Source organism: Mustelus asterias, chromosome 26, assembly GCF_964213995.1.
Source record: "Mustelus asterias chromosome 26, sMusAst1.hap1.1, whole genome shotgun sequence".
NCBI lineage: Eukaryota > Metazoa > Chordata > Chondrichthyes > Carcharhiniformes > Triakidae > Mustelus > Mustelus asterias.
In genome coordinates this window covers 2,474,446-2,496,354 of record NC_135826.1, presented here as the reverse complement: position 1 = coordinate 2,496,354, position 21,909 = coordinate 2,474,446, and the positions used below count along the sequence as shown (strand labels likewise).

Here is a 21,909-nt window from a genome sequence, read left to right as displayed (position 1 = left end):
CACTGTAGAGATAGTATAATTAAGATTTTCAAAAGGCCTTCAATAAGGTACCACATGACTCACGATTAAGATTAGAATATGTGTTGCTAGGAAACTGGTAGCGTAGCAGAGCAGATAAAAAGGTGGTTACAAAACAGAGTGTGGGTTATAGTTCGTTATCCTGACTGGCAAAGATGAAAAGTGGCGCCTCTCAATGGTTTTTTGGGACTGCTGTCATTTACCATTTACGATGTGGAGATGCCGGCGTTGGACTGGGGTAAACACAGTAAGAGTTTTAACAACACCAGGTTAAAGTCCAATAGGTTTATTTGGTAGCAAATGCCATTAGCTTTCCGAGCGCTGCTCCTTCGTCAGATGGAGTGGAAATCTGCTCTCAAACAGGGCACGGAGACGACAGCGCAGAGTCGCTGAGCAGAAACTGATAGCCAAGTTCCGCACACATGAGGACGGCCTAAACCGGGATCTTGGGTTTATGTCACACTATCAGTAACCACCACAGCTTGCCTCCTGGACTTGCAGAATCTCACTGGCTGTCCTGTCTGGAGACAATACACATCTCTTTAACCTGTGCTTAATGCTCCCTCCACTCACATTGTCTGTATCTTTTAAGACGTGGTTGGCTGTAGAGATTCGCATTCTAATCAGTATTCTGTAACTTGATTTTGTGTCTCTGTGCCCTGTTTGAGAGCAGATTTCCACTCCATCTGACGAAGGAGCAGCGCTCGGAAAGCTAATGGCATTTGCTACCAAATAAACCTGTTGGACTTTAACCTGGTGTTGTTAAAACTCTTACTGTATTTACATCAGGGATATCGGATGGACGTTTCAAAACTTGCAGATGACACAAAATTATGAAGCAGTCAATACTGAGGAGATGGATACAACTATAAGATGACATTAAGAAACTTGTAGAATGGGCATGCAATTGGCGAATGAATTTTAAGATAGATCTTGTGTGAGGTGGAGCAATTCGATAGAAGGAATAAGAAGGTTGGAAACTTAGAAAATAAAAAAACACCTAGAATACACAAAATCACAAGGAGCAGCGATAGGGATTAATAAACAAAAAGCAAACCAAGCAGTTCCACAACAGAATTGAAAAGTGGACAAGTTATATAGAACTATGGTTAGACCACACTTAAAAGTAGGAACATAGGAACCAGGAGCAGAAGTAGGAAAATTCAGCCCTTGAAGCCTGCTCCGCCACTCAACCAGATCATGGTTAATCTCTCCCTAGTCTCAAATCCTCAAGTCTCAAGTGCACAGTTCTGGTCTCCATGTTATGAAATGTTAAAGGCACTGGAGATGGTACAAAAAAGATTCACTGGTATTTTAAGAGACATTCATTTTTACAGAATTGAAAGGACTGAGGGGGTGAACTGATACATTGATGAAATATATGAACATGAAAGGCCAGAAATTGTTCCCACTTTAGGGGAAAGTCCAAAATTAGGGGTAATAAATGTAAGATAGTCACTAACAGACCAATAAGAAATTGAGGATCTTCTTTACCTGGAGAACGGTTAGAATGACATTCGAGGGGAAAGCTAGAAGTATTAGAGGGGGAAAGGGATTAGAGGTGATGAGGGTTACAAATTGATGGGAGGAGGCTTGTTTGCAGCATAAACATAGGTATATAGCAATTACACAATAGTGTCTCTGTGGCATTATGGTCTATGCAAGCAGACTGCTAATTTCATTGACTCCAGTGCCTGATCACTATGGTAAATAGCAAACATATCTCACCAGACATAGAAAGTAGCTAAATATCTATATGTAGACTTTGCAAGGCCTACCTGTTTCTTGGTCTGTCATGAGACGGAGGGCTGTAAAATGCCTCAACTGCAGCAAGCAACCTCTCGTTTGGCGGCATTGGGGGTGGAAGACGCATATCTTTAGGCTCCAGAGCCTTGTAGTCATAATCTTCCAGCTATTTGAAAATAAGAACAAGCAATCAGCAGTTGGTTTACCGATCATATTTAGCAAGTTGCTTGTTAGTTTGATATTTGTGTATTTTTTTTTAAAATGGAGGGAGCAAAATATCTGATAATGGATCTTGCTACCAAAGTTTTAATGAGACCATTTTAATCTACCTTTTAAAAAATGACTTCTAATGGATAGCTGGACTATAAATGTCCACTTCACAGTTTGGGTTTTGATGACAAAAAGTCAGTGATGGTTCACTGCCAGTTGTAAATTGTATATGAACTACGAGACTAAACTACATCTCAGTGCACATTATTATAAATAACTTCAATACTCGTACCACAGCCCTATTAATCTGGGCAAATTCCTGTAGACTAAGCACATAAACTAGACTGTCACTTTAGTGCAGGACTGAGGGAATGCTGTATTGTCACAGGTACAAAGCAAAGCTGGGAAGTTTTCCCAGTGTTCTGACCAATATTTATCCTTCAGCCAATGACACTGGGGGAGGGCGGAATTCTCCATACCCCCTCTCTCCCCCTCTGGTGTATTTGCGGGGGGGGGGGGCGGGGGGAATTTACCATTGAATCCCCCCTGCCTCTGGGAAACCCATAGCGGGGGCTTGCCATCGGCAGAACGAAAAGATTCTACATGCTGGTCCTTGTTGTGATCATCTAAAGATATGACATAAAGTTCCACATTCATGCTGACAAAATCCAGAACCATCGCAGTGCTCCCTCCCTCGGTCTTTAATGCCCGTGTTGTCAGGCTTTTGTCTGACACCCAGTCCTGGATAAGCAGCAATTTTCCACAATTCAACATGGGAAAGACCAAAGTCATTGTCTTCAGCCCTCACCACAATTACAGGTCCAGTGCCACTGATTCGCCCCCTCATAAACCACCATCTCAGCTTGAACAAAGCATTGGCTGAAACAAATGTAAACTCTTGGGCAAGAGATATTGGGGCCGGGTGGATTGTGGATGCGTGAAAGAATTTATTTTTAAATCCAGGAAATGGTAATGATTCCAACAGGAAATTGGATGGGTGCCTGAGGAAAATAAACTTGCAGGTTTACAAAGGTAGAGCGCGGGAACTTGACTGACTGGATTGTCCTGCAGAGAGCCGGCATGTACTTGATGGGCCTATTGGCCACCTTCTCTGCCATAATGGTTCTACAACTAAACAGAATGTAACCTCAGCTTCACATCTCACCCCAGGTTTAGCTCTGACCCCTTGGCACCTCCATTAACCAGGTTGCCTACTTCCACCTCTGTACTTTCAGCAATTTCCACCCTCCCTCAACTCATCCACTACTGAAACACTCATTGTTATCAACTGACTCGACTATTTCAACCATCTCCAGGTTGACGTCTGTTGGGAAAGAAAATCCCAGTAGGTTAGAGAAAATTTCAAACCATTAAACATTTAAGAAATCGACAGAACCAATTGAGTTAAATGACTCTAAATCAGACTTATAAGCTAACAAGGGAACAGTTTGCACATGTGAATGCAGTAAGAGATTTAAAACAAGTGATTATGATTTAAACACGTATTTTGATATTTTAAATGTATTAACAGTATTTTATAAAGCAATTGCGCACCTTAGCCAAGAGCAGGTTGCTGCAAAGCCTGATGGTACGGGGACAAACAGACAACCACATTCTTAGGAAACAATGGAACCACAGAATGTGCAAGTTTGTATCAGCAGGACGATAACAGAAGAATTCTCAAGGCAGCTTCATGAATAGGATTAATTCACTATCTAGATAAGACTGTGCCTTCTCAGGCATGAGAACGTGCATTAGTCTGTTTTGGCCGGTGACATGGAGAGGACTGGTGGGAATATAAATTTTGACTTTTGTAGCTCAGCGTCTGAGGTTGCTAAGCAGTAGAGGAAGTAGAGTCAGCAATAGGGGAAGGAAGCATCCGGAATTTACAGACCAATGAAATCCCACTATGTCAGAGGGTAAAATGCAATTGGCTAAAGAATGTGACAGGTGTTATTAATGATATTGAAGATGATTGGTTCAAAGCTAATGCAAGGCAGGAGAATTTGATAAGAGGAATCTATAATTGATCTATCCTAAGCTTTGTACGTCAGAGTTATTGGAGAGGTCAGGCTGCTCTTTGTCTAGAGAGGCCTAGGACTTTTCAATAATCTCTCCTTGAGATCCGTGGTCAAATAAAAGATACATCTTTAAATTGGGACACTGGCTTTCCTGAGTCTTTGTATTGGCTGAGGTTTCGGCCTCCGGGGAACCCCGCTAACAGCTTCCCAACTTCCACTCTCTCACAACTTGGAACTCATCTGCCCTTATCCTATTCCACACCAGATCAATGATATTCTCGTCAATCTCCATTGGTTTTCCCAGTCCATCAATTTAGCATTTTAAATCAGTCACGGCATCAACCTCTCCATCTCTGTAAAGTCACAACTGTGCAACCATCCTAGAACTCTACATCCCACCAAATTTGGCCATTTGTTATCCTCTCTTCACCCAACCACTGGTAGCCATTTCTTCAGTCACCTGAGACTCAAGTTATGGAATTACCTCTCTAAACATTTTTGCCTCTCTCTTCTGCTTCAAGATGCTATTTGAAATCTACCTCTTTGACCAAAAATACAGTCACCCTTCCCAATATCTCAAAAGCAAAATACTGTGGGTGCTGGAAATCCGAAATAAAAACAAAAAGCCCTGGAAAAGCTCAACAGATCTGGCAGCACCTGTGAAGGGAGAAAGAGTTAATGGCTGGAATGCTCCGACCTTGCCTGCAGCTGGATTTTCTGGTCCAGTTGCAGCGAACCGAGATTTGGCCGAGCATCAAATTCTCTGATCTCGCTGGCAGCGGCAGCAGGGCATGCGAGACCGGAGAATTCTAGCCAATGTTTTGAGTCCAATATGACTTCTTTGGAACAGTTCTGAAGAATCATACTGGACACAAAATGTGAACTCTTTTTCTCGCTCCACACGTGCATCCCAATATCTTGTAGGCTGTGTGTCCAATAATGCTCTTGTGAAGTGCCTTTGACACTTTCCTGTGTTAAAGGTGCTATTTTAATGCAAGTTATTGTTCAGCCAACAGTTTGGGCAGTGATTGGCTGCTTACCTTCACCAGTGGTGCCATTAATCCTGCTGGGAGATCAAAATATGGCACATTGGGTACCAGACTGGGGTCATCCGGGCTGATCTGAGGTGGAGGAGGTCCTTGCCGTCTGATATGTGGAGGCTGTCCGTTAAACCCTGGAGGAGGACCAGCAAAATCGGGATGCTGAGGTCCACCCCATGGAGGAGGTTCTCCCATTCCTGGTGGCGGCAATCGATGTGGAGGATGGTGAGGAGGGCCCATATCTGGAATACATACATACATCATACAGGCATTTCAGTTAAAGCTCTGCACCAGGTTCAGTCTTTTTATTATATTAATGTACCAGCCTTGTGCATACCAACACAAGTACCACCTGACCTCGACATGATAAAGCACCAAGATGTTGAAGCAGACTTTTACAGGAGGCTCAATCAATTGTAGTGTATAAAGAAATGTCAGCATTTTTATTGTGAATTTTGGATCCAACTACAAGTTGTGATCTCAAAAACGTTAGTTGGCAGATAGAAAGGATCACATTGCAACCACTGGTGGGTCACAGTTAAGTACAAAAATGTGGAAATAAAACCAACTTTGTGGATTATATATGCAATTCACAAGACAATTATGAATGAAAAAGGCTATTCTGCCCATCTAGAACAAGGCTACACTTCTCCTAAATGCAGCATCTAACTGACTTCACCAGACTCTCATCTCTCTCCTTTTTGTCAGCCTCAATTCTCCCCCTTAATCAGGAACTGATTGACCCAGTCATAGATAGCACACTGCCATTCCTTTAGCAGCTGCACTTTATGAGGTGTGGCATTAGGTTTCCCCAGGGTCTGTAATTCAACAGGAAAACTGGAATGCAAATGTCAGTCAAGACAAGGGTCTGAACTAGAATCTTCTGTGCAATACCGTCTGCATTATTATCATTAGTGTTGACATGGTGCACTGGTAACATTCTTGCTGAGTTAGAAAGCTGTACATTCAAGTCCGACTCCACAATCTTGGACACAAAATCTAGGCTGACAGCCCAGTGCAACACAGACAGTACAACACAGACAGTACAACACAGAGGGCTGCTGGGTGAGGCATTAACCAAGGCCTCATTTGTCCTTTCAAATGGATACAAAATATATATCATGGCACTACATCTTCTTGATGTCCTGGACAATATTTACCCCCAAATAACATCAGTAAAACAGGCTTTCAGTCACATATTGCTGTTTATTTACTAGATTTCCTACATTTCAACACAAGGACCCCATAAAGCAGAGGGAGCTCGGGGAAAGAGACAGGGCGTGCATAAAGCAGAGGGAGTTTGAGAGAGTGAGAGCGCATAAAGCAGCAAGAGTTGGCAGAGAGAGAGTCCGTAGAGCAGAGGGAGTTTGGGGAGCGAACATGAGAGAAAGAGAGAGAGAGCACATAGAGCAGAGGGAGTTTGGCGGGGGGAGGGAGAAAAGAGAGACAGAGAGCACATAAAGCAGCAGGAGTTGGGAGAGAGAGACAGCATATAAAGCGGGGGTGTTGCAGGGGAGAGCGAGACCACGAGACAGCACCCAGAATTCAGCATGGGTTGACAGAGAGAGAGAGCCCATAAATTAGCAGAGGCTTGGTGCCAGGATTAAGTACATCTCATGTCTGAAGTGGGAAGGGGAGGATCCAGTTGTCATGGTCCACATGAGGACCAACAACATGGGTTGAACCAGGAATGATGTTCTGCTAAAAGAATCTGAGGAGTTAGGAACCAAATTAAAACAAAGAACATCATCTTTGGGTTGTTACCTGAGCCACGTGCAAATTGCCATTGGATCAAGCAGACTAGAGAATCTAACATGTGGCTCAAAGAGTGATGTGAGAAGAAGGGGCTTTGTTTCACTGGCATCAGGACTCAGGGGAGAGCGAGTTGTTCTGTTGGGATGAGGTTCACTTGAACTGAGCTGGGACAAATGTCCTGGCTAATCATATAACTGGGACTGTTGGCAGGACTTTAAACTAACATAGTGGGGGGGAGATTTAGAAATCTAAGGAGAAAGGTTGAGGCATCAGAACAGTAGGGCAATGTGGGTGAAGACAAGCAGAATGAGTCAGATGAGACAGAGTTTAATAAAATTTGGACATTGGCGAATAAGGATGTTGCAAAGAATAAAAGCAAAAAACTTTATATAGAAATGAAATCATAGAAACCCTACAGTGCAGAAAGAGGCCATTTGGCCCATCGAGTCTGCACTGACCACAATCCCACCCAGGCCCTACTCCCATATCCCTACATATTTACCTGCTAAGAACACTAAGGGGCAATTTTAGCATGGCCAATCAACCTAACCCGCACATCTTTGGACTGTGGGAGGAAACCGGAGCACCCGGAGGAAACCCACACCGACACGAGGAGAATGTGCAAACTCCACACAGACAGTGACCCAAGCCGGGAATCGAACCCAGGTCCCTGGGGCTGTGAAGCAGCAGTGCTAACCACTGTGCTACCGTGCCACCCTTTATGTTCTTTATTTGAATGTGCAAAACATAGAAACAGAGTAGGCCATTTGGCCTTTATTGCATCCACAATAATATAGGTGAACTACTCGCACAAATAGAGACACATGATTTAGATCGAATTGCCATTACACAGACATGATCACCAAGGGGATCAAGAGTGGGAAGGTACACAATATTTAGGGAAGACAAAGAGAATGGCAAAGAAGGAGTGGCCTTGATAGTAAAAAAATGGCATAACGACAATAGTGAGAAAGTACCTGGCTTCAGAAGTAGAATCAATATGGGTGGAAATTAGGAATAGCAGGAGACAGAAAACACTGATGGAAATAGCTGATCAGCCCTCTAACAGTAGTTATACTGGTGGACAGAGCATTAAACAAGAAATTATTGAAGCTTGTAACAAAGGCAATGTAATTATTGTGGGAACTTTAATCTTCATACAGACTGAGACTATCAAACTGCAAGAGTGTGGGGGGGGGAAGGTTCTTTCTGTCAGAGCATTATTAGTTTGTTGAATTCTCTTACCTGGGAAGCAGTGGAGGCTGGGTTACTGAATTTATTCAACAAAGGGTTAGATTTTTGACAGACCAGGGTGTTAAGGGGTTCAGATAGGAAAGCGTTGAGACCACAAATAGAGTAGCCATGATCTTACAGAAAGGCACAGCAGGTTTGAAGGGCCAAATGGCCTACTCTTGCTCCTTGTGTTATTTTTGTACTGTTAAAGCCTGCAAAGTACTTTGGGACATCCTGAGATTGTAAAAGGAATTGTATAAATGCAAGTCTTTCTTTATCTGCTTATCAGCATTTGGGAAAAGAAATGACCTTTGATAGAAAATAAGTATCTGAAATCAGCTTAAAGTTGCAATAATACGAAAGGATTAAAAACTGTTCACTAAGAACTGAACTACACAATGTTATCAATGAACAGGTTGCTGGGGATTGTTTACCTGGTGGAAAGTCTCCCTGTTGATAATCAAAATGATGAGGAGGATAAGGAGGACGATCGAAGTGATGTCGGGGAGGGAAGTCATCCTGCATGAACCGCGGAGGAATGCGATTGAAATTGTGGGGGTGCGGAGGCTGGTTAAATGGCGGGTGCTGCTGGTGTGGCGGGAATGGGGGCTGCTGGCGGAAGTGGGGGGGTCGCTGCATTCTGAACGGTGGGTCCCGCTGGCCCCCCCAGGGTGGCTCATGCTGGTTGTTCCATGGAGGTTCAAACTGATTATTCCAGGATGGTTCATGCTGGTTGTTCCATGGGGCATCTCGTTGGTTGTTCCAATTTTGCTCGCGCTGGTCATTCCACATCCCTTCGTGATTGTTATTCCAGGGCTGGCAATGAGGGGGTCCTTGATGTGGAGCATTAAAGCCCTGGTCAAACTGGTAGTGGTAAAAAGAGAAAGATGTGCTCAGATTACATGAAATATTTAAATTACAAAAGAATCTACAGCACAGGTTAGAAACTGTTAACTGAACATTTTGCCAGCATGGTTTAAACTGCAGTTAGCCATGCCCGTCGACTCTCTTTTTTAAAAAACAACTATACAGACTTGATGAAAACTGAAGCAAGTCACACCATGGCAACGATGAGATCCAAGTCTTCTAAATTCCAATGAGTAGAATCTCAACCTGTTTAACCTTTCCTCATAAGGTGCCATGATGTGGAGATGCCGACATTGGACTGGGGTGGCACAGTAAGAAGTCTCATGCTGTTTTTTGCTGTATATATTAATGATTTAGACTTAAAATGTGTGTGGCATGATTGGGAATTTTGCAGATGACACAAAAATTGGCAGCGTAGTTGTTAGTGAAGAAGATAGCTGTCCACTCCAGAATGATATTGATGGTTTGGCTGAGTGGACAGGGAAGTGGCAGATGCAATTCAATCTGGAAAAGTGTGAGGTAACGCATTTGGGGAACGCAAACAAAACAAGGGAATACTCAGCAAACAGGAAGACACGGAGAAGGGCTGAGGAAATGAGAGGCCTTGGAGTGCATGTCCACAACTCCTTGAAGGTGACAGGACAGGTGGACAAGGTGGTTAAGAAAGCATATGGAATGCTTTTCTTTACTGGGAGAGGTATTGAATACAAAAGCAGGGGTGTAATGATGGACTATATAAAATGATGGTTAGGCCACAGTTGGAATTTTGCGTACAATTCTGGTCACATTACAGGAAGGACATAATTGCTCTGGAGAGAGTGCAGGAGAAGATTTACAAGAATGTTGCCCGGGGTTGAAAATTTCAACTATGAAGAGGGATGGGTTAGGGTGACCTAATTGAGGCGTACAAAATTATGAGGGGCGTAGACAGGGTAGACCAGAAAAACCTATTTCCTCCAGCTGAGAGTCAATTACTAGGGGGTCTAGGTTTAAGGTGATTTGGCAGAAGAATTAGAGGGGCCATAAGGAAAACCTTTTTGACCCAGAGGGTGGTGGGCATCTGGAATTCACTGCCTAAATTAGTGGTTGAGGCTGAAATGCTCAAGTCATTTAAAAGGCACTTGGATCTGCATCTGCAAGTATTGTAACCAGCAAGGATCCGGACCAGGTGCTGGAAAATAGGATTAAAATGAGCGGCTAGTTTTTTTTTCTGGCAGACATGGACTCTTTTTGCACAGTAACAATTCTATGGTTCCTTTCTAGCATGTTAAAAGGGCAATTAATTGAACATGCCTTCTGCCGAGCAGTGCTATCTGTTGAAACCTGCTTACACATGCATCATGATAATAAAACATTTCAATATACAAAAAAAACTATTGCTTCAGGAACTCTTTCGGGTTCTTTGGACACCAGTGCATTAGCCATCACAGGTATATTTAGCCTGCCTCTGGCAGCACAGAATCAGCATAAATAATTGTTGAAAAATTCCAAACTGTGAAGCAATACTGTTACCGATATCTGGCCCATCCTTGAAACCAGAAACTGAAGCAGCTACCAAGATTCAATTACTTTAGCAACTGGTTATGATTTACTGAGACAGTGTAAACAAACACAGCTGTTAACAAAGTTTAACTTTTCACTTCCAGACTTGATTCTTCCCAATTTCTATCCAATTTTCTTCTCTTCTTTGCTGGGATTTGATTCCATGGGTGAGTGACAACCTTTAGAACTTTGTCATTAGGTTGGAATAAGCCTCGGTCATGGCAATGGGTTTATCAGTCACTCAGGGAGGGAGAAATGTCACTGTTAAGTCTGGCCCTGTCCTCACTAGGACTCCACTTATGTAATTAGGTTACTGCGACTGTCATTAAAATACAAGACACTGGTCACTTTTATACAATCAAGCAATGCTGAAGAATGCAAGCAGACTCTCAAAAGGTGTCTTCACTAAAGAAAATGCAGAACAATGACAAAGGACAATAGATTGGCTGGTGTCACTTATAGGCATGATGTGGAGATGCCGGCGTTGGACTGGGGTAAGCACAGTAAGAAGTCTCACAACACCAGGTTAAAGTCCAACAGGTTTATTTGGTAGCAAATACCATAAGCTTTCGGAGCACAGCTCCTTCGTCAGATGGGGTGGATATCTGTTCTCCAACAGTGCACAGACACAGAAATCAAGTTACAGAATACTAATTAGAATGCAAATCTCTACAGCCAGCCAGGTCTTAAAGGTACAGATAATGTGGGTGGAGGGAGCATTCAACACAGGTTAAAGAGATGTGTATTGTCTCCAGACAGAACAGTTACTTCACTTACAGGAACAGAGGCACTTGTTGCAGGAAGTATGTCTAAATTATCGGCAAGATCACTTCACAAATGATGATTTTAAAATAAGAAATCCCAACTGGTCTGTACACACAGGTAGGACATGTAACTTAACTAACTAGAAAGTGTGCTTCATAAGATTTCTCCTATTTCACATATGCAGAATCTGTGGAACTGTCAGAACCCATCAATAGGCAAGTATTCTCAAAACCAGCACTTCATTAGTTGAATGGCACAGGAGATACAAGGCAGCTCACACTGTACACTAACAGCATGTCATTTGTGTCTCTCTTTTTTCAGAGCACTGCCGTAGCAAGATAGTATCATGTACAGTTTCCTTGGTAATATTTAAAGACGCAGCAAGTTAAAGTGAAAGCAGGTTGGATCCATGATGTTTTGGCCTCCCAATCTCGGTGACACTTCAATGGATTCAGGGACCACAAGCTGGGAGGAAGGTCAGGAAGAATCCAGTAAAGTAAGAACAAGATAAGGGAGAAAATATACAGTTGGACCTATATATTTAAAACTGTACATCCCTTGCGTAAGAAAGTAAAATATGCATAGCAAATCTACATAACTGAAAATGTCTCGTCCGTATAATTAAAAGAATGGTATCCAACATGTGTCCAATATAATCCCTTAAATATTCTGGATTCAGTGGATTCTGAAGAGTAAGTGTGCTTTATTTATCTATGCAGTAAATATTTATTACTATTCTATTAAGTCCTTCCTAAACAGAAATTAAACTGCATCTCCCTCATTCCAGGCTCCTGCTTGTTTCCTTGTAAGGAAAGTCGCTTGTGACTCCCGTGTTGGTTCATCAGCTCCATACACACACACCTTGTTCAGTGCTGAAAATATTCCCCAAACCTGAACCAGTACCTGTTGCTGCTGGCCCCAGAGTGGCATCGCAGGGCGTTCAAACCACGGCGGCTTAGAAGAGGAGTGCTCATGCTGCCCAGGCCCTCGTTGTCCAGCTGGACTGGGCTCCTGCCCTCCACTTGACACGTTTTCGGGGAGGGGATGTGGTGGCTTGGCCTCATCTGTAACACAGTCAGTAGATTTAAAAAGTGGATTCCTCTCAACAGCAACAGCAAATACAAACTCTGACTGTCAAGCTCAGACTGAGTTCCATGTTACAAAATAATAAAGACAAGAGCTACTGCTAAGATTCTAGCTATTCAACTCAAGTTGTGGCAGCCACATTGTCCACAGGCCATCAGGCAGTCTCTCACTATAAGCAGTCTTGCAGGACACACCTACTGCTATGAAAGGATAACTGTGGTTACAGACACAGCGACCTTGCTCTATAGGACTTCAACATGGAGCATATGAACCTTTTAAGTTTAATAATTAAGACTATGATGGAAGTGTAACTTTACACTATGGGTTTAGAAAGTCAAATGTGAGCTCTCCAATCGGCTGAGTGTGTTTTCTAAACTTCCACTATCAAACAAGAGAAACACAACATCTTGCCTTCACATTAACTGTGTTTATAAAGAATGCAGCTTGTTTCAATTATTCTCTTATTCCAGGTGAGAGACTCAATGGCAGCTCCATATCACAATTCAGAGCACAGGGGCTTTGTTCACCGAGAGGGACTCTTCTTGGGCCGCTCTCATTCTGAAAAATCTCTTCAGCATTAAAAGTCAGCAGCCTAATGCTCGATTCTTTGAACAGGTATAAAGTTTTACTTAGAAGATACAAGGAAATAAAAGAATGAGGTTTTCTTTGCATACAGCTCTCTAGTTCATTAATGCCTCAACACTGCTCCATTTCTACCATTGCTTCACCTGGTGACTCTGTTGGTGAGAGAGCAGGCAGATCCTGGCTCTGAGGAATTGGGATGTGTGGTGGTGGAGCCTCGGGTTCCCGTAGTGGCTGAGGTTGTGGCTGGGGTTGGGGCTGAGGCTGCGGTGGTGGCTGGGGTGGCTGGTGTTGATGCTTGGTGAGACTGTCCACAAACTCTTGGTGCTGGGCCTTCAGGGTTTGGATCTGTTGCTGGAATGCCATTTGAATAGGCTGAACCACAGCTGCAAACTCCGTGATGAGAGAGGCCTGTCGGAAGCAAAAAAATCTAATTAAATTCAGGAACATGAGTGGAGGAGACAAGACCAATGTAAAAGTGAAAATGCTGGTAAAATGAAGTGGAGGCTTGGGTATGAAGTTTAAGGGCCTCAATTCTGAAGGGGATTGAAATGTTAACTGTTTCCCTCTCCACAGATATTTTTTAAAAAGTTTACTTATTAGTCACAAGTAAGGCTAATATTAACACTGCAATGAAGTTACTGTGAAATTTCCCTAGTTGTCACAGTCCGGCGCCTGTTCGGGTCAATGCGCACAACCAGCACGTCTTTCAGAGTGCCAGAACTGCTGAGTTTTTCCAGCACTTTGTTATTATTTTGGATTTCCAGGATCTGCAGTAACGGGTGATCTGGTCAGTTATCTCATTTGCTGGGAGACTGTACACAAATTGATTGCTGCTGCTGCATTTGCCTCCATTACAACAGTGACCTACACTTCAAAAATACTTCATTAGCCGAAAATAGCTTTGGGATGTTGTGAGGTCACGAAAGAAGCAATACAACGGCAAACATTTTCTTTCTGTCTAGAAATTTTGAAATATTTGGCCATAAAGTCTGTTTACTTGATGCCACAGTCCTAAATCCTAGACGTTTAAGTTACTAACAGTGCAGTTGTGTTAGAAAAGGCGTCCAATACTCATCACCCAATTACAATATCACATATTCCCAAACCAAGTCCAGCATGGTCAAATGCAGATTTAAGTTGTCACAGCCTAAAAAAGATGCCCTGACCTTAGACCAGTGCCATCCACTGCATCACCATCCAATTTTCAATTCCTCACATTGCGAACTCTCTACCTTAGACCGATAATTAGTGCCAAATTTGGGCTGCTTCAATTCCATGGTGTGGAGATGCCGGCGTTGGACTGGGGTAAACACAGTAAGAAGTTTAACAACACCAGGTTAAAGTCCAACAGGTTTATTTGGTAGCAAAAGCCACACTGGCTTTTGCTACCAAATAAACCTGTTGGACTTTAACCTGGTGTTGTTAAACTTCTTACTGTCAATTCCATGGGCCAATATCCACAAAATTATTCAAATCTGTTTTCATCTCATTGATCAATACTGACTTGTAGCACAGGTCACAGATATGAAAGGACAGTGCACACTGTTTGAGCTTCTAGGTTGTCATTTAGTAAAGGAGACACAAGTTCTGTTTCTTCGTAAACTACCTTTATTTCTTTGATCCAACTCCACATACAATTCTCCATCAACACCCAGTGCCACCTGTAACCCTTTATATTTCAGTGACTTTACTGAATAATTGACATCATATTAGCACTTAATTGGAGTTCTCCAAGGCGGCCTTCACGACACACGACAGCGCAGAGTCGCTGAGCAGAAACTGATAGCCAAGTTCTGCACACATGAGGACGGCCTAAACCGGGATGTTGGATTTATGTCACATTATCAGTAACCCCCACAGCTTTCCCCCTGATCTTGCAGAATCTTAATAGCTGTTCTGTCTGGAGACAATACACATCTCTTTAACCTGTGTTTAATGTTCCCTCCACCCACATTATCTGTACCTTTAAGACCTGGCTGGCTGTAGAGATTTGCATTCTAATTAGTATTCTGTAACTTGATTTCTGTGTCTCTGTGCACTGTTGGAGAACAGATTTTCACTCCATCTGACGAAGGGGCAGCGCTCCGAAAGCTTATGGTATTTGCTACCAAATAAACCTGTTGGACTTTAACCTGGTGTTGTGAGACTTCTTACTGTGCTTAACCCATTCCTAACACAAATGCATACTGCACCACCCAGTCTGCACTGCTATGTTTTGCGACGCTTTATATTTATAATCACTGCCATAAACCAGTTGGAAACAGGCCTGAGACTTTTTGCCTAAACGAACTTGGGATTTAATGACATGTGGTGATCCACAAGCCTGAATGCCTAGCCCGAATCTTCTTTAAATGTGAGGATGTCAACTGTGTTAAACCTAACCACTGAGCTGTCTACATTTGTGATCACCACTTGTTACTATTTCCCTAGCAAGAGGTTAATACAGGACACACGTTACTAACCTGGTATTGTCCAAGTCCAAGAGCTGGGCTTTGTAACTGCTGAATAATGGACTCATCAAAATAACCATTCTTCTCCCACAGTTGCAACAGCTGTGAAAAATTAATAAAAACAATGTTGTGTTAGGAGCTGATGATAATGGAAGTCAATCTTTTGGAATATACATCAAGCTAGGTAACAAAAAACAGATTCTCCCAAAACGTTCCAAGTGTCAAATTTGCGTAAAGACTGCAGTAAATCCACTGGTTTTTTCAGCGGGAGTCTCAAAATGAATCTTCCATACTGTGCACTGCAAAGTGCACTAGCAAAAATCAGAAAGCTGGGCCTACTCCCGCTGGAGAGACCGACAGCACAGCGCCGAGCGAGCCACTGTGCACGCGCCGATCTGTCAGCACTGAGGTGGGCGCATGCGCAATGGCCCATCCGCTGGCCTCCCGATTGCTGGACAGCTTAATCGCTGGCCAGCCCCGCAACCCCGCATCATTGGTCCTGCAATCCTCCTATGGCCCGATCACTGGCCCCCGAAACATGCCTGGGCTCAGCCCTGATCCCCCCACCCCCCCAGCCCCGCAATGCCAACCCTCCTCTGCTGCCCCACCCCAATGGCCATCCCCGATCACTGGCCTCCCCCCCCCTCCCCCACCAATACTGACTGCAGAGTGGCAGCGGGACCCCTCCACCGATTGCCCCCAGAGGCCCCACACCTTGGCACCGCCCAATGCCTGGTGGGCAGTGCCAAGATACCCCTTAAGCAGTGCCATGGGGCCCAGTCTGGCACCGCCAAGGTGGCAATACCCAGGGGCACCCTACCCCCTGGCACCCAACCCTCTGGGGGGCCTTGATTGCCCCCCTCCCTTCACTCCAGCGGGGTCAGCCACCAGCTCCCCGTAAGTAGGGAGCTACACAAAACCCCGCTGGAGTGACTCACTCCTCATCTAGCAAGGAGCCCGCGATACGGCCTCCGCTCAAGTCTCCGGCCCGCTGCGCTAAAAAAGCAGCGCAGTGCGATGGGAGAATCGCCCCCAGAATCTCAAAGGATTGTGGCTTTGTCTTATTACTGACTTTGTTGCTTGCTGGTCTATGACCCCGCCATGTGCCCTGTAATAAAGTGCAGGGTTGCCTCTTCACTCTACAGTGTTGGTGCCTGTCTGACAATCAAAGTTAGTGTCATTGGATTACAGGTACAATGTACAGGGTGTATAATAAAAACAAAAATGCTGGAAATATACAGCAGAATCTGTGGAAAGGTCAATGGTTCCAAAATGTTAACTGTGTTTCTCTCCCCACAGATGGTGGGGAGAGAAACACAGGGATCTTGTTGAGCTTTTCCAGCATTTTCCGTTTTATGCAGTTTGATATGTTTTGCTAGTCATTGGGACAGATGCCCCACAAACCTGGCATCACACTGGCACTGAAATTCATTTACCACATTCCCCAAACGTGTGATAGGCAGAACGTTTTTCTCCCGATTCGAATTCGAACAAAGGCTTGGTCATCAAAGTTCCCTGTTGTATTCTCCCTAGCAATAGCTGTACCAGAGTTCACTTGCCAACTAATCAGCACTCTCTTCTCATGCAGTATAAATTGTTGTTCTGTTTTACTGTTGGTATTCCTATCTGCTGGGATCGTTTCAGAATCTAAGGAATCTTGGAAAATCATAGCCAGCGCATCAGTTATCTCTACAGCTTCCCTTTTTTAGAATTCTGAGACATAGGCCATCAGGTCCTAGGAATTTACTGGCTGTTGGTCCCTTAATCTCTGCTGATATTAATTATCTCGATTTCCTCCATTTTATTAGTCCGTAGGCTACCTTCTATTGCGAGTATATTAATGAAGACTGGCACAAAATTCCTATTCAATGTCTGCTATTTCCTCATTTCCCATGCTGATCTTTCCTCTCTCAGGTTCTAAGGAACCAATAGCTACTCTCCCTTTTATATACTTGCAAATGTTCTTGCAATCTTTTAAAAAAATTTTTTATTCCTGTTGCGTATTCAATTTTTTCTCTTATCAAGTTTTTAGTGACTATTTGCTGGTTTCTAAAACGCTTCCAATCCTCAGACTATTATTCTTTGCAACATTATAAGCCTCTTTTAATCTAATACTATATTTAATCTCCAGAACGAGCCATGGATGGATGGATCTTGTTTTCCAATGTATTTTTATTGAACCTGTTGAATTGTTTCTTTAAATGTGGCCCAATGATCATTTAGCACCACATATTTTGGTCTAATCAATCATAGCCAACTAATTCCTCATAAGAATAAAGAACAGTACAGCACAGGAACAGGCCCTTCAGCCCTCCAAGCCTGCGCCAATCATGATGCCTGCCTAAACCAAAACTGCATGCACTTAGAGACGTGCACTTACGTATCATAGAATCATAGGAACCCTACAGTACAGAAAGAGGCCATTCGGCCTATTGAGTCTGCACCGACCACAATCCTACTCAGGCCCTACCCCCATATCCCTAAATTTTTTACCCACTAATCCCTCTAACCTACGCATCTCAGGACACTAAGGGGCAATTTTAGCATGGCCAATCAACCTAACCCGCACATCTTTGGAGTGTGGGAGGAAACCGGAGCACCCGGAGAAAACCCATTCCCATCCTATTCACGTGTCTGACTAGTTGCCCCTTAAATACCGCTATCGCACCTGCTCCCACCAGCTCCCCGGGCAGCGCATTCCAGACATTCACCACCATCCGTGTAAAAAACCTGCTTTGCACATCTCCTCTAAACTTTTCCCCACGCACCTTAAACCTATGTCCATTATGTAACTGACTTTGTTTAAGTTTAAGATTCCTGTTTGGGATTGGAGCATGTCATTTTCAAACTTAATGTGGAATTCAATTGTATTATGATCACTATTTTCCAGTGAATCTTTTACTATGATGTTACTAATTAACCCTGCCTCACTGCACAAGACGAGATCTAAGGTAGCCTAATCCCACATCTGTTCCATAACATATTTCTCTAGGAAACCAATACAAAAACATTCTACAAATACAACTTTCATACCACCTTTACCAATTTGATTGGTCCAGTCCATATGAAGGTAAAGTCCTGCACAACTATTATATTGCCTTGGTTACAAGCTCCAATAATTTATTGTTTAGTGTTCTGTCCAATTGTATAATTGCTGGTGGAGAGCCTACAAACTACCCCCACCAGCGTTTTCTGACCCTTGCTACTCCTAATCTCCACCCGTACTGATTCTACTTCCTGATTTTCTGAGTCAAGATCCTTACACGAACATATGAATTCAGAATAAGAGTAGGCCACTCAGCCCCTCCAACCTACTCCGCCATTCAATAAGATCACGGCTGATCTGATTGTAACCTCAGCCCCATATCCCCACATACCCTCAATAACCTTTCACCCCTTCTTAATCAAGAATCTATCTAATTCTGTCTTAAAAATATTCAAAGATTCTGCTTCCACTGTTTTTTTGAGGGACTCACAACCCTGAGAGAAAACATTTTTCCTATCTCCATCTTAAATGAGTCACCCCTTATTTTTAAACAGTGAAACACTAGTTCTAGATTCTCCAACAAGAGAAAATATCCTGTCCACATTCACCGTTGACAACCCTCAGAATCTTAAAGGTATCAATCAAGTTGCCTCTTATTCTTCTAAACTCTAGAGGATACAAACTCAATCTCTCCTAACCTTTCCTTATAAGGCAACCCCGCCCATTCCAGATATTAGCCCAGTAAACCTTCTCTGAACTGCTTCTAATGCATTTACATCATTTCTTAAATGAGATCAGAACTGTACACAGCACTCCAAATGTAGTATCACTAGTGCGCTGTTATTATCCCTCATTAAGAGTTTTAACAACACCTGGTTAAAGTCCAACAGGTTTATTTGGTAGCAAATGCCATTAGCTTTCGGAGTGCTGCTCCTTCGTCAGATGGACGAATGGTGATATCTGACAAAGGAGCAGCACTCAGAAAGCTAATAGAACCATAGAAAATTACAGCTCAGAAACAGGCCTTTTGGCCCTTCTTGTCTGTGCCGAACCATTTTATGCCTAGTCCCACTGACCTGCACTTGGACCATATCCCTCCACACCCCTCTCATCCATGAACCCGTCCAAGTTTTTCTTAAATGTTAAAAGTGACCCCGCATTTACCACTTTATCTGGCAGCTCATTCCACACTCCCACCACTCTCTGCGTGAAGAAGCCCCCCCTAATATTCCCTTTAAACTTTTCTCCTTTCACCCTTAACCCATGCCCTCTGGTTTTTTTCTCCCCTAGCCTCAGCGGAAAAAGCCTGCTTGCATTCACTCTATCTATACCCATCAAAATCTTATACACCTCTATCAAATCTCCCCTCAATCTTCTACGCTCCAGGGAATAAAGTCCCAACCTATTCAATCTCTCTCTGTAATTCAGCTTCTCAAGTCCCGGCAACATCCTTGTGAACCTTCTCTGCACTCTTTCAATCTTATTTACATCCTTCCTGTAACTAGGTGACCAAAACTGTACACAATACTCCAAATTCGGCCTCACCAATGCCTTATATAACCTTACCATAGCACTCCAACTTTTATACTCGATACTCCTAATGGCATTTGCTACCAAATAAACCTGTTGGACTTGAACCTTGTGTTGTTGAAACTCTTACTGTGTTTACCCCAGTCCAACGCCGGCATCTCCACGTCATTATCCCTCATTATCAGGGCCACCCGTCTTCCCTTTCCATTCTGACTTTTGAAATGTTGTAATACACTGGAATATTTATTTCCCAACCTTGGTCACCTTGTAACCATATCTCTGTAATGTTGATTAGATCTAAACCCTCTATCTCTGTTCATCTATCTAATTGTGGACATTCAGATAAAGTGATTTCAATTTCTTTTATTACTATTCCCTGTATGGATCTTACTCTCTGATGCACTATTACCATTAAACTCTCTGACCCACTCAGCTTGTCTTTACCTACATCAACTAACTTTTGTCTCAACTTTTATCTTTGGGTTCCTACATTTTACCAGCGCCCACAGCCGCAACACATCATCTGCCCAGCCGTCTTTGTGTTTTATCTAGTTAAATGGGTTTCAAGTTTATAACAAGTTAAGTTCTACATTTAATGCTAATATTTCACTAGTATTGGTTTGAATTACAACTCCTATTTAGAAGGATGAAATCTTAAAACTCGCCAATCAATTACCTGTTCACCTAATCAATGCTTTTGAATATTCAGTCATAGGAGACTAAAAGGAAAGATCTAAAAAGCAGCACCTCTACCCCCTCTGCATCAAAAGATTAGCATTCATTCCTTATCGCACTCAGGCCATGTAGTCATCACTCCGTTTCCACTCTATGGCACAGTGACGGTATACAGTGATGGCATAATGTCTTTTTTTTTTCCATTCTCTCCCCACCCATTTCCACCCCATATATTTGTTTCTGGAGGGTTGGGGAGGAAAGGATCAAGTTTTCCCTAATTTCCTGAAACCACTCCCGCTTTTTTTGATACCCAGCCTTCTTCCTCACAGCTGGTGGGAAAGATGCACGACCTATTTCCAAACTAGTCAATGACTCCTACAACTACTTGTTGGGAGAGGGGATGAGGGAACAGGTTCTGCTCAAGCATGACTATTGCATTTGGCTTCTCATAGAAACCCTACAGTGCAGAAGGAGGCCATTCGGCCCATCGAGTCTGCACCAACCACAATCCCACCCAGGCCCTACCCCCACATATTTACCCGCTAATCCCTCTAACCTACGCATCCCAGGACTCTAAGGGGCAATTTATAACCTGGCCAATCAACCTAACCTGCACATCTTTGGACTGTGGGAGGAAACCGGAGCACCCGGAGGAAACCCACGCAGACACGAGGAGAATGTGCAAACTCCACACAGACAGTGACCCGAGCCAGGAATCGAACCCGGGACCCTGGAGCTGTGAAGCAGCAGTGCTAACCACTGTGCTACCGTGCCGCTTCTACTCATTCCCAAACTTTAACACAGACATCATTATCTCCATCCTGTCCGTTCTCACTTAACTCGGTTCATTTCAGGAGGGCTCAGCCTACAGCATCAAGAATCATGGAATTATATACAATAAGTCTAGTATATATTGACATTTATCCTCCACATGAGCAGTCGCCTTAATCTTATTTGCCTGATTTGTTCTCAGATCATCTTACTCCCCTTCCCTTCAACCACCTTTCTAATCCTTACTTCAATGTTGCCACGGTCTATGCTTTAATCTCTAACTCTGGTTCAGCATTTTACAGCCTTACAACACTGTGTATAAAGTCCTTTTCCTGCTTTGTATCCTAGTATTCTAGACATCTAAATCTTTCCCATTCCTTCACATGCTCACAACCACTGGGAACAATCAGTTTTTTTTCCAGGTTGCCCCATTCCTTCACATAATATGGCCCCATAATCTCCTTTATGAACAAATTAGCCCCAAATTTTCACATCTTTCTCCATAGCTATATTTCCCCATGCAAGGTTTGGGCGGCACGGTGGCACAGTGGCTAGCACTGCTGCCTCACAGCCCCAGGGACCTGGGTTCGATTCCCAGCTTGGATCACTGTCTGTGTGGAGTTTGCACG

General features: G+C 43.4%; 1 protein-coding gene across 2 annotated transcripts in view; it reads right to left on the bottom strand.

Moving 5' to 3' along the window:
* The window catches only part of cherp (calcium homeostasis endoplasmic reticulum protein), a 91,886-nt gene that overhangs the window by 29,732 nt on the left and 40,245 nt on the right, over nucleotides 1–21,909 (bottom strand). For both annotated transcript variants that reach the window (XM_078198065.1, XM_078198066.1), the window contains exons 7-12: nucleotides 15,331–15,420; nucleotides 13,012–13,276; nucleotides 12,101–12,261; nucleotides 8,458–8,887; nucleotides 5,036–5,277; nucleotides 1,797–1,930 (exon numbers count right to left, since the gene is read on the bottom strand). In XM_078198065.1, the coding sequence (XP_078054191.1) occupies nucleotides 1,797–1,930; nucleotides 5,036–5,277; nucleotides 8,458–8,887; nucleotides 12,101–12,261; nucleotides 13,012–13,276; nucleotides 15,331–15,420 (1,322 nt within the window). The remainder of the gene's footprint in view (nucleotides 1–1,796; nucleotides 1,931–5,035; nucleotides 5,278–8,457; nucleotides 8,888–12,100; nucleotides 12,262–13,011; nucleotides 13,277–15,330; nucleotides 15,421–21,909) is intronic.